At 42.2% G+C, this 13,842-nt stretch overlaps 1 protein-coding gene across 8 annotated transcripts in view; it reads left to right on the forward strand.

Annotated features, from left to right (window-relative positions):
* The window catches only part of LOC124031677 (protein-glucosylgalactosylhydroxylysine glucosidase-like), a 29,504-nt gene extending 19,879 nt beyond the window's left edge, over window positions 1-9,625 (forward strand). For all 8 annotated transcript variants that reach the window (XM_046343252.1, XM_046343227.1, XM_046343245.1 and 5 more), the window contains 6 exons: window positions 84-220; window positions 348-481; window positions 2,819-2,914; window positions 3,623-3,720; window positions 4,572-4,795; window positions 8,866-9,625. In XM_046343252.1, the coding sequence (XP_046199208.1) occupies window positions 84-220; window positions 348-481; window positions 2,819-2,914; window positions 3,623-3,720; window positions 4,572-4,795; window positions 8,866-8,942 (766 nt within the window). In that variant the 3' untranslated portion in view covers window positions 8,943-9,625. The remainder of the gene's footprint in view (window positions 1-83; window positions 221-347; window positions 482-2,818; window positions 2,915-3,622; window positions 3,721-4,571; window positions 4,796-8,865) is intronic.
* The last annotated feature ends 4,217 nt before the right edge of the window (window positions 9,626-13,842 follow it).

Below are 13,842 nucleotides of genomic sequence, written 5' to 3' on the forward strand. Positions count from 1 at the left end.
TTTTATTTTTTATTTTTTCCTAAGTCTATGGAAAACATTGTAAATGATAACATCAAGTACATTGTTTCTCATCTCTTACCCAGTCTGGAGTTCGCTGTGGAGTTGGCTGCCCTGCTGAAGTACCCTGCTCCTCGGGAGTGGCAGCAGGTAGCCGACAAGATCAAAATCCCTTTCGATCAGAAGCAGAAATATCATCCTGAATTTGACGGCTACAAAAAAGGCGAGTGTTTCCCCCACCGCCCACGGTCACTTAGTTGTCTGTTTAAAGGTGTGATGTTAGATAAGGTAACACATGCACTGTCTTTGAGTCTCCGATTTTTCATTTTTATTTTGACTTTTTCTCCCAGGACAATTCGTGAAGCAGGCTGACACAGTGATGCTAGGCTATCCCCTGGGTCTACCTATGACCCCTGAGGTCAGGAGAAATGACCTGGAGTTCTACGAGGCTGTCACAGACCCTGGTGGTCCAGCTATGACATGGGTAGGTCACATACGGGTATTACCATGCACTGCCAAGAACGGGTCAATATATTTACATTTACATTTAAGTCATTTAGCAGACGCTCTTATCCAGAGCGACTTACAAATTGGTGCATTCACCTTATGACATCCAGTGGAACAGTCACTGTACTGTTGAAAGGTACCTACCTACAAAAGGGACTTTATAACACATAACCCATACATAACCCATACATAACCCATACATAACCCATTCATAACCCATACATAACCCATACATAACCCATTCATAACCCATACATAACCCATACATAACCCATACATAACCCATTCATAACCCATTCATAACCCATACATAACCCATACACAACCCATTCATAACCCATACACAACCCATACACAACCCATTCATAACCCATACATAACCCATACATAACCCATACATAACCCATTCATAACCCATACACAACCCATTCATAACCCATACACAACCCATTCATAACCCATTCATAACCCATTCATAACCCATTCATAACTCATTCATAACCCATACATAACCCATTCATAACCCATACATAACCCATTCATAACCCATTCATAACCCATTCACAACCCATTCATAACCCATTCATAACCCATTCATAACTCATTCATAACCCATGCATAACCCATACATAACCCATACATAACCCATACACAACCAATTCGTAAGCAGTACATAAGCTTTTTTTTCTACTACTAATGAATGCAGTATGTGTGTGTTCTGAAATCCTTACTGGTAGAGTGTTACTCAGTTGGGGGGTGTAGAATAGTGTCAGTCAGTTGGGGGGTGTAAAATAGTGTTAGTCAGTTGGGGGTGTAGAATAGTGTCAGTCAGTTGGGGGTGTAGAATAGTGTCAGTCAGTTGGGGGGTGTAAGAATAGTGTCAGTCAGTTGGGGGGTGTAGAATAGTGTCAGTCAGTTGGGGGTGTAGAATAGTGTCAGTCAGTTGGGGGTGTAGAATAGTGTTAGTCAGTTGGGGGTGTAGAATAGTGTCAGTCAGTTGGGGGTGTAGAATAGTGTCAGTCAGTTGGGGGTGTAGAATAGTGTCAGTCAGTTGGGGGTGTAGAATAGTGTCAGTCAGTTGGGGGTGTAGAATAGTGTTAGTCAGTTGGGGGTGTAGAATAGTGTCAGTCAGTTGGGGGTGTAGAAGGGTGTTAGTCAGTTGGGGGTGTAGAAGGGTGTCTGTTGGGGGTGTAGAATAGTGTCAGTCAGTTGGGGGTGTAGAATAGTGTTAGTCAGTTGGGGGTGTAGAATAGTGTCAGTCAGTTGGGGGTGTAGAAGGGTGTCAGTCAGTTGGGGGTGTAGAAGGGTGTCAGTCAGTTGGGGGTGTAGAATAGTGTCAGTCAGTTGGGGGTGTAGAGGGTGTCAGTCAGTTGGGGGTGTAGAATAGTGTCAGTCAGTTGGGGGTGTAGAATAGTGTCAGTCAGTTGGGGGTGTAGAATAGTGTTAGTCAGTTGGGGGTGTAGAAGGGTGTTAGTCAGTTGGGGGTGTAGAAGGGTGTCGGTTGGGGGTGTAGAAGGTGTGTCGGTTGGGGGTGTAGAATAGTGTTAGTCAGTTGGGGGTGTAGAAGGGTGTTAGTCAGTTGGGGGTGTAGAAGGGTGTCGGTTGGGGGTGTAGAATAGTGTTAGTCAGTTGGGGGTGTAGAATAGTGTTAGTCAGTTGGGGGTGTAGAATAGTGTTAGTCAGTTGGGGGTGTAGAAGGGTGTCGGTTGGGGGTGTAGAATAGTGTTAGTCAGTTGGGGGTGTAGAATAGTGTTAGTCAGTTGGGGGTGTAGAAGGGTGTCGGTTGGGGGTGTAGAATAGTGTTAGTCAGTTGGGGGTGTAGAATAGTGTTAGTCAGTTGGGGGTGTAGAATAGTGTTAGTCAGTTGGGGGTGTAGAAGGGTGTCGGTTGGGGGTGTAGAAGGGTGTCGGTTGGGGGTGTAGAAGGGTGTTGGGGGTGTAGGTTGGGGGTGTAGAAGGGTGTTTGGGGGTGTAGAATCAGTTGGGGGTGTAGAAGGGTGTCGGTTGGGGGTGTTGGGGGTGTAGAATAGTGTTAGTCAGTTGGGGGTGTAGAAGGGTGTTAGTCAGTTGGGGGTGTAGAAGGGTGTCGGTTGGGGGTGTAGAAGGGTGTCGGTTGGGGGTGTAGAAGGGTGTCGGTTGGGGGTGTAGAAGGGTTTTACCAGCCTCCTGAGTGGTGCAGAGGTCTAAGGCATCACTACAGCCTGGGGTTAGATCCCATATACAATATATAATCATTTTTTACAAGTGACGAGTTTTACCTAGTTGGGGATGTCGAAGCCCATTTGTCAAGTGTGTTTGTCTCTGTATGGTGCCAGGGTATGTTTGCAGTGGGCTGGCTGGAGCTGGGGGAGGTGGAGAAGGCTGGACATCTACTCCAGAAGTGTTTCAAAAATATCCAGGGACCATTCCAGGTCAGAATGGGAAAATGCTCCGTCTCTCTACTTCTCTATATATATATATATACAGTTTTTTAACAATGTACAAATGGTTAAAGGACACAAGATAAAATAAATAAGCATAAATATGGGTTGTATTTACAATGGTGTTTGTTCTTCACTGGTTGCCCTTTTCTCGTGGCAACAGGTCACAAATCTTACTGCTGTGATGGCACACTGTGGAATTTCACCCAGTAGATATGGGAGTTTATCCAAATTGGATTTGTTTTTGAATTCTTTGTGGATCTGTGTAATCTGAGGGAAATATGTATCTCTAATATGGTCATACATTGGGCAGGAGGTTAGGAAGTGCAGCTCAGTTTCCACCTCATTTTGTGGGCGGTGAGCACATAACCTGTCTTCTCTTGAGAGCCATGTCTGCCTACGGCGGCCTTTCTCAATAGCAAGGCTATGCTCACTGAGTCTGTACATAGTCAAAGCTTTCCTTAAGTTTGGGTCAGTCACAGTGGTCAGGTATTCTGCTGCTGTGTACTCTCTGTTTAGGGCCAAATATCATTCTAGTTTGCTCTGTTTTTTTGTTAATTCTTTCCAATGTGTCAAGTAATTATCTTTTTGTTTTCTCATGATTTGGTTGGGTCTAATTGTGCTGCTCTCTCTCTATATATCTATTTCTCTCTCTCGCATACTCACACACACAGTATGTGTCACATTAATGTCTCTCAGGTATGGAGTGAAGCGTCTGATGGTTCTGGGGCGGTGAACTTTCTCACTGGTATGGGAGGATTCCTGCAGGCTGTTCTGTTTGGCTACACTGGGTTCAGGTCCGTTATATCCATCACACATCACTGGGGGCGGCAGCGTAGCCTAGTGGTTAGAGCGTTGGACTAGTAACCGGAAGGTTGCGAGTTCAAACCCCCGAGCTGACAAGGTACAAATCTGTCGTTCTGCCCCTGAACAGGCACTGTTCCCAGGCCGTCATTGAAAATAAGAATATGTTCTTAACTGACTTGCCTGGTTAAATAAAGGTTAAATAAATAAAATAACTTGGCTTGAAACCAAACTGTCATATAGCGGCATCATTAGACGTACATTACATTAATGTACCTACTTCCTGTCTTAAAGACATTCTCCGGGAACGTTTGTGTACTTTTTAGACAGTAGTTCTGACAGTAGCGCTCGCGAGCCAAAAGCCCCCCCCCCCCACGACAATTACATACTACATCATATATGTACGTCATCTCTCTCTGTCTGCTGTGTCGATGGAGCCGGTGGGCCCGCCCTACAACCTCATTGGATAACGCTGGGCAGGCCTCTTGCTAGCTGTCACACAAATGCGAGGGGCTGAAGCTCATTGGCTAGAACTCCAATTGCTTAGGGGACTGGCCCACGTGGGGAGAAGTGTAGGGGAAATCGTGCAGCATAGCTTCAAGAAAACAGTCGCTTTCCAACTAGGGAATTTGTGAATAATTGAGGTTAGACAGTAATTATGCTCATAGATTATGAATGAATGATCTACACATTGACACATCAGTCATCAAAGTAAAAAAAAAAAAAAGACTTTCTTAGTGTCCACAATACCAGAGAATGTCTTGAACTGTGTGGACATAAGGCAACAATGAGTGGTGAGGGGATCTGCAGTATGTACCCTTCTCGTTTTCATTTTCCTTCTCAGAGTACAGAAGGATTGTCTGGCCTTCGCCCCTTCCATCCCTGATGACATCACTCAGCTGTGTATCCGGGGGATCAGTTACCTGGGCAACAAGATGGACTGGCTGGTGAGGGGACAGGAAGTTTACATCATACTGAGAGAGGGAGCAAAGCATGCTGGGAATACCAAACCCTGCGCTCTGCAGGTGGTCCTCAAGAACTCCGGGACCAAGATCCCTCTTATACCAGGTAAACTCTATTCCATTTGATTTTACTCTCTACCAACTCACAAATGCTGAAACTGAGCCTTCAAATACTGTGTGGATATTACCGTAAAGTTATAATAATTATGAAGGCACACACACACATTCAGATTTTCTCGTTGTTTTGGAGTGAGGAAAAAAATCGGTAACGGTCATAACCATGTCATATGTTATAACACGTTATATAACTGTCATAACCATGTCATATGTTATGTAACAGTCATAACCATGTCATAATGTCATAACCATGTCATAATGTCATAACCATGTCAGTGTCATAACCATGTCATAACCATGTCAGTGTCATAACCATGTCATAGTGTCATAACCATGTCATAACCATGTCATAACCATGTCATAGTGTCATAACCATGTCATAAATGAAATCAAATCAAATTTTATTTGTCACATACACATGTCATAACCATGCTTGTGCTTCTAGTTCCGTGCATAACCATAATCTAACTAACAATTCCAAAACTACTGTCTTCATGTAAGGGGATAACCATGTCATAAGGATATATGAATGAGTGATGGTCAGAGCAACCATGTAGATAACCATGTATATACATATGAGATGTCATAAAGTAAACAAAGTGGCATAGTTAAAGTCAGTGATACATGTCATAAGGATGCCATGTCATGTGTACATAACCATGTCATAGATGTAATGTCATAACCATTATCATAGCATTGTTTAAAGTGGCTAGTGATATATTTACATCATTTCCATCAATTCCCATTATTAAAATGGCTGGATGTCAGTGTCATAAGCCACTCAATGTTAGTGGTGGCTGTTTAACAGTCTGATGGCCTTGAGATAGAAGCTGTTTTTCAGTCTCACGGTCCCAGCTGTCATACTGACCATGTCAGCGGGGTGAACCATGGTCATAATGTCCATGTCTTTATGGCCTTCCTAACCATGTGTAGGTGTCCTGGAGGGCAGGTAGTTTGTCATGCGTTGTGCAGTCCTCACTACCCTCTGGAGCTCAGTTGAGGCATTGGCCAGGCGGTGATACAGCCCGCCAGGATGCTCTCGACATCTGTAGGGTTTTGGTGACAAGCCGATTCAGCCTCCTGAGGTTGAATAGGCGCTGGCGCCACTTCCATCTGTCAGTGTATGCCACATGACTGTGATGTGTATGCCGAGGAACTTAAAACTAGCTACCCTCTCCACTACTGTTCCATCGATGTGGATAGGGGGGTGTTCCCTCATAGTGTCATAACCATGTCATAACCATGTCATAACCGTGTCATAACCGTGTCATAACCATGTCAGTGTCATAACCATGTCAGTGTCATAACCATGTCAGTGTCATAACCATGTCAGTGTCATAACCATGTCAGTGTCATAACCATGTCATAGTGTCATAACCATGTCATAACCATGTCATAGTGTCATAACCATGTCATAGTGTCATAACCATGTCAGTGTCATAACCATGTCATAGTGTCATAACCATGTCATAACCATGTCAGTGTCATAACCATGTCATAACCATGTCATAGTGTCATAACCATGTCATAGTGTCATAACCATGTCATAGTGTCATAACCATGTCAGTGTCATAACCATGTTATAACCATGTCATAACCATGTCATATGTTATAACACGTTATAATGGTCATAACCATGTCATATGTTATAACCCGTTATATAACGGTCATAACCATGTCATATGTTATAACACGTTATATAACGGTCATAACCATGTCATAGTGTCATAACCATGTCATAGTGTCATAACCATGTCATAGTGTCATAACCATGTCAGTGTCATAACCATGTCATAGTGTCATAACCATGTCATATGTTATAACACGTTATATAACGGTCATAACCATGTCATAGTGTCATAACCATGTCATAGTGTCATAACCATGTCATAGTGTCATAACCATGTCATAGTGTCATAACCATGTCAGTGTCATAACCATGTCATAGTGTCATAACCATGTCATATGTTAACACGTTATATAACGGTCATAACCATGTCATAGTGTCATAACCATGTCATAGTGTCATAACCATGTCATAGTGTCATAACCATGTCAGTGTCATAACCATGTCATAGTGTCATAACCATGTCAGTGTCATAACCATGTCATAGTGTCAACCATGTCATAACCATGACATAACACGTTATATAACGGTCATAACCATGTCATAGTGTCATAACCATGTCATAGTGTCATAACCATGTCATAACCATGACATAACACGTTATGTAACAGTCATAACCATGTCATAATGTCATAACACATATTTAGACCTGTTGTGACATAAACATAAAATGAAACGTCCCTTTTTCAGGACCCTGTCTTTCAAAGATAATTAGTAAAAGTCCAAATAACTTAATTTGTAAAGTGTTTAAACACTGTTTCCCGTGCTTGTTCAATGAACCATAAACAATTAATGAACATCCCCCTGTGGAACGGTCGTTAAGACACTAACAGCTTACAGACTGTAGGCAATTAAGGTCACAGTTATGAAAACTTAGGACACTAAAGAGGCCTTTCTACTGACTCTGAAAAACACCAAAAGAAAGATGCCCATGGTCCCTGCTCACCTGCGTGAACGTGCCTTAGGCATGCTGCAAGGAGGCATGAGGACTGCAGATGTGGCCAGGGCATTAAATTGCAATGACCGTACTGTGAGACGCCTAAGACAGCGCTACAGAGAGACAGGACGGACAGCTGATCGTCCTCGCAGTGGCAGACCACGTGTAACAACACCTGCACAGGATCGGTACATTCGAACATCACACCTGCGGGACAGGTACAGGATGGCAACAACAACTGGACAGCGGAGTCAATCACCACCTTCCGGAGACACCTGAAACCCCACCTCTTTAAGGAATACCTAGGATAGGATAAGTAATCCCTCTCACCCCCCCCCCCTTTAAGATTTAGATGCACTATTGTAAAGTGACTGCTCCACTCGATGTCATAAGGTGAATGCACCAATTTGTAAGTCGCTCTGGATAAGAGCGTCTGCTAAATGACTTAAATGTAAATGTAACTGCCCGAGTTACACCAGGAACGCACAATCCCTCCATCAGTGCTCAGACTGTCCACAATAGGCTGAGAGAGGCGGGGCTGAGGGCTTGTAGGCCTGTTGTAAAGGTAGGTTCTCCCTCACCAGACATCACCGGCAACAACGTCGCCTATGGGGACAAACCCACCGTCGCTGGACCAGACAGGACTGGCAAAAAGTGCTCTTCACTGACGAGTCGCGGTTTTGTCTCACCAGGGGCAATGGTCAGATTCACGTTTGTCGTCGAAGGAATGAGCGTTACACCGAGGCCTGTACTCTGGAGCGGGATTGATTTGGAGGTGGAGGGTCCGTCATGGTCTGGGGGCGGTGTGTCACAGCATCATGGGACTGAGCTTGTTGTCATTGCAGGCAATCTCAACGCTGTGCATTACAGGAAAGAGATCCTCCTCCCTCATGTGGTACCCTTCCTGCAGGCTCATCCTGACATGACCCTCCAGCATGACAATGCCGCCAGCCATACTGCTCGTTCTGTGCGTGAATTCCTGCAAGACAGGAATGTCAGTGTTCTGTCATGGCCAGCGAAGAGCCCGGATCTCAATCCCATTGAGCACGTCTGGGACCTGTTGGATCGAAGGGTGAGGGTTAGGGCCATTCCCCCCCAGAAATGTCTGGGAACTTGTAGGTGCCTTGGTGGAAGAGTGGGGTAACACTGCAGGAGATGCACTGCAGTACTTAATGCAGCTGGTGGCCACACCAGATACTGACTGTTACTTTTGATTTCGACCCCCCCTTTGTTCAGGGACACATTATTACATTTCTGTTAGTCACATGTCTGTGGAACTTGTTCAGTTGATGTCTCAGTTGTTGAATCTTGTTATGTTCATACAAATATTTACACGTTAAGTTTGCTGAAAATAAACGAAGTTGACAATGAGAGAACGTTTTTTTTTTGTTGCTGAGTTTATATTGCGTTAATTTATGGCAGGTTATGACACCTGGTTAATATAAATATATTTGATATAATAAATAAAGGTCATTATGTTTGTTTGTTTCCTCAGGAAAACCAGTGACTTTCCCACGGGAGTCTGGAATGATCTGTAAAGTGGATGGTGCCTTATCCTGCTGGCCCATGTAAGGACCATCCCTGTCAAACCCCATCGCCTTCTACCCACAGTGCCTTCTACCCACAGTACTTTCCATCTACAGTACTTTCCATCTACAGTACTTTCCATCTACAGTACCTTCTATCTACAGTACCTTTTTACAGTACAGTACTTTCTATCTACAGTACAGTACCTTCTATCTACAGTACCTTCTAGAGTACCCTACCTTCTATATACAGTACCTTCTATATACAGTACCTTCTATCTACAGTACCTTATCTTCTATCTACAGTACCTTACCTTCTATCTACAGTACCTTACCTTCTATCTACAGTACCGTACCTTCTATCTACAGTACAGTATCTTCTATCTACAGTGCCTTCTATCTACAGTACCTTCTATATACAGTACCTTCTATCTACAGTACCTTATCTTCTATCTACAGTACCTTACCTTCTATCTACAGTACCGTACCTTCTATCTACAGTACAGTATCTTCTATCTACAGTGCCTTCTATCTACAGTACCTTCTATCTACTGTACCTTTCTACAGTACAGTACCTTCTATCTACAGTGCCTTCTAATTACAGTACAGTGCCTTCTATCCACAGTACCTTCTATCTACAGTACCTTCTATCTATACAGTACCTTCTATCTATACAGTACCTTCTATCTATACAGTACCTTCTATCTATACAGTACCTTCTATCTACAGTACCTTCTATCTACAGTACCTTCTATCTACAGTGCCTTCTATCTACAGTACCCTACCTTCTATCCACAGTACTTTCTATCTACAGTACCTTCTATCTACAGTACCTTCTATCTATACAGTACCTTCTATCTATACAGTACCTTCTATCTATACAGTACCTTCTATCCACAGTACCTTCTATCCACAGTACCTTCTATCCACAGTACCTTCTATCTACAGTACCTTCTATCTACTGTACCTTACCTACAGTACAGTATCTTCTATCTACAGTACCTTACCTTCTATCTACAGTACCTTCTAATTACAGTACCTTCTAATTACAGTACAGTGCCTTCTATCCACAGTGCCTTCTATCCACAGTGCCTTCTATCCACAGTACCTTCTAATTATACAGTACAGTACCTTCTAATTATACAGTACAGTACCTTCTAATTATACAGTACAGTACCTTCAGAAAGTATTCACACCCCCCTGACTTTTACCACATTTTGTTGTGTTACAAAGTGGGATTGAATTGCCTTTTTTGTTGTTGTAAACAATCTATACAAAATACTCAAATAAATGTCTGAAAATTAAACACTAATGTATCTGGACTAGATAAGTATTCAACATCCTGAGTCAACACGTTACAATCACCTTTGGCAGCAATTAAAGCAGTGAGTCTTTCTGGGTAAATTGGTAAAGCTTTACACGTCTGGATTGTACAATATTTTTCAATTATACTTCCAAAGATTCTTCATGCGTTGTCAATTTAGTTGTTAATCATTGCTAGAATGCCATTTAAGTCTTGCCATAGATTTTCAAGTAAGACAAAACTGTAACGAGGCCACTCGGTAACATTCAATGCGCTCTTGGTAAGCAACTCCAGTGTATATTTGCAGACTGAACCAAGTTTTCCTCTAGGATTTTGCCAGGGGCTTAGCTCTATTACGTTTATTTTTATCCTGAAAAACTCCCTAGTCCTTGCCAATGACAAGCATATCCATAACATGATGCAGCCACCACCATGCTTGAAAATATGAAGAGTGGTACTCAGTGTTGTGTTGGATTTGCCCCGAACATAATTTCTGTGCCACATTTGTTTTTGCAGTATTGGTTTATTGCCTTGTTTGCCAACAGGATGCATGTTTTGGAAAATGTTTATTCTGTACAGGTTTCCTTCTTTTCATTCTGTCATTTATGTTAGTATTGTGGAGTAACTACAATGTTGTTGATCCATCCTCAGTTTTCTCCTATCACAGTCATTAAACTCTGTAACTGTTTTAAAGTCACCATTGGCCTCATGGTGAAATCCCTGAACGGTTTCCTTCCTCTCCAGCAACTGAGTTAGGAAGGACGCCTGTATCTTTGTAGTGGCTGGGTGTATAGATACGCCATCCAAAGTGTAATTAATAACTGCACTATGCTCAAAGGGATATTCAGTGTCTGCTTCTTCTTTTTTTACCCATCTGCCAATAGGTGCCCTTCTTTGCAAACCATTGGAAAACCTCCCTGGTAACATAATTCCACTTTGACATTACGGAGGATTGTGTGTAGATCCGTGACACAAAATCTCAATTTATTTCATTTTAAATCCAGGGTGTAACACAACAAAATGTGGGAAAGGTCAAGGGGTGTGAATACTTCCTGAAGGCCCTGAACCTATATGTCATTATGTGAGTCCCAAATGGCATCCTATTCCCTTTATAAAGTAAGTAGCCTTGTCTGAACCAGAATGTCCCATAGGGCAGGAGCCTGTCTCCTGTTTCTGTAGCGTGAGGCAGCTTGATGTACAACTCCACCCCTGTGAGGCAGCTTGAAGTACAACTCCACCCCCTGGAAAGGACGCTAGCCAATCGCAGGGCCCAAAGTAACGCACAATAGACAGCCATTTGGGGCTCATTGTTATTCCTGGTTTATTCATGCACTGGAAATTATTTTGTGTTTTAAGAAGGATTTCATCTATTGTGCTTAAACCATGTATTTAGTGTGACTTGATTTGTCATTCACATCTCAGTAAATGTACTGTATGTTTGAAGAGATGGATCAAATGCCTTTTTATACTGATACTTAAAGCGGCAATAAAATATACATTTGGTATGAGAACATTTTACTTTTTTGTGAGTGATATTTTTCATTAAAACATCTTGCAGCATGAACTCATTGGAAAATGAAAGAAGATATTGTGTATTGCAATTATTTTGACCATACATACCTAGTATTTCAACCCACCTACGTGTTGGGCCTTTATCTTAGCAGACCTCAAACAAAAAACAGATGCATTTTCCACCATTTTTGTTGCATGGCTTGTAAAAGGAGATTTTGTTTTCTTCAACTGTGATAAAGATATTTTCCTGAGCCTTAATCTCTAAACATGCTTAGACTTTAATAATATTAGACTGGCTGTTATATGAATAACATCAATTTTTTTTTAGATATAGCCTACAGTTTACTATAGTGCAGGGATCATCAACTCGATTCAGCTGAGGAAGGATTTATTTTATTGAGTTGATGGTCAATTTGTAGACTACAAATTGACTGCAAGAAGCCTAAAGATGTTTAACTAAAACATTTGAAACTATGTTTGTCTGCGACCACGCCGTGTCTCTCTTGTGCGTGGGAATACTTGGGGAACAGATGTCTTAAATTAAAATCACTTAGAGCTGATTTACTTGTTTTTGATGTCCAACAATGAAAATTCCACACACAAAAAAAAATCAGGTTTGGGGATAAACGCCGAAAATAAGGCCTGAGGTTAACACAGGCTTATGAGATCTTATACGTTTAGTTATATAAGATCGTATAAGTCCGTTAACATGACCTTTATGAAATACGGAGCCTTTATGTGCTTTAAGGCGGAGTTAGTGCAGACAAAAAGACGCCAATAGAGAGAGATAGTAATGGCGTCCTTTTGTTGGGACAAAGTTCGATGGCCGTGTCTATATATTTAACCTTCATTATTATATTTTTATTAAGGATTAATTTTTTAATTTAACCAGGTAGGCTAGTTGAGAACAAGTTCCCATTTACAATTGCGACCTGGCCAAGATAAAGCAAAGCAGTTCAACACATACAACGACACAGAGTTACACATGGAGTAAAACAAACATACAGTCGATAATACAGTAGAAACAAGTCTATATACGATGTGAGCAAATGAGATGAGAAGGGAGGTAAAGGCAAAAAAAGGCCATGGTGGCAAAGTAAATATAATATAGCAGGTAAAACACTGGAATGGTAGATTTGCAGTGGAAGAATGTGCAAAGTAGAAATCAAAATAATGGGGTGCAAAGGAGCAAAATAAATAAATACAGTAGGGAAAGAGGTAGTTGTTTGGGCTAAATTATAGGTGGGCTATGTACGGCTCGTTTATATGTGTTTCCAGTTTGGAACGAACTACAAAAATCTCAGTCATTGGCAGCAGAGGACTGGAAGGAGAGGCGGCCAAAGAAAGAATTGGTTTTGGGGGTGACCAGAGAGATATCCCTGCTGGAGCGCGTGCTACAGGTGTGAGATGCTATGGTGACCAGCGAGCTGAGATAAGGGGGGACTTTACTTAGCAGGGTCTTGTAGATGACATGGAGCCAGTGGGTTTGGCGACGAGTATGAAGCGAGGGCCAGCCAACGAGAACGTACAGGTCCCAGTGGTGGGTAGTATATGGGGCTTTGGTGACAAAACGGATGGCACTGTGATAGACTGCATTCAATTTGTTGAGTAGAGTATTGGAGGCTATTTTGTAAATGACATCGCCAAAGTCGAGGATTGGTAGGATGGTCAGTTTTACAAGGGTATGTTTTCATTATTATATTTTTATTAAGGATTCATACTGAGAACAAGGTCTCTTTTACAGATGCCCTGAATTACAAAAAATACACGTCAAAATATAAATACAAAATGCAAGCAGAAAGAAAAACAAGGTCATAAAATACAAACACATTCCTCAGTAATTAAGGTCCTCAACCATCTTTCTGAATTGGCCGAGCAGCACCAGAACAAACACATTCATCAGTAATAAGGTCCTCAACCATCTTTCTGAATTGGCCGAGCAGCACCAGAACAAACACATTCATCAGTAATAAGGTCCTCAACCATCTTTCTGAATTGGCCGAGCAGCACCAGAACAAACACATTCATCAGTAATAAGGTCCTCAACCATCTTTCTGAATTGGCCTAGCGGCACCAGAACAAACACATTCCTCAGTAATAAGGTCCTCAACCATCTTTCTGAATTGGCCGA

Source organism: Oncorhynchus gorbuscha, linkage group LG01 (assembly GCF_021184085.1).
Source record: "Oncorhynchus gorbuscha isolate QuinsamMale2020 ecotype Even-year linkage group LG01, OgorEven_v1.0, whole genome shotgun sequence".
Taxonomy (NCBI): domain Eukaryota; kingdom Metazoa; phylum Chordata; class Actinopteri; order Salmoniformes; family Salmonidae; genus Oncorhynchus; species Oncorhynchus gorbuscha.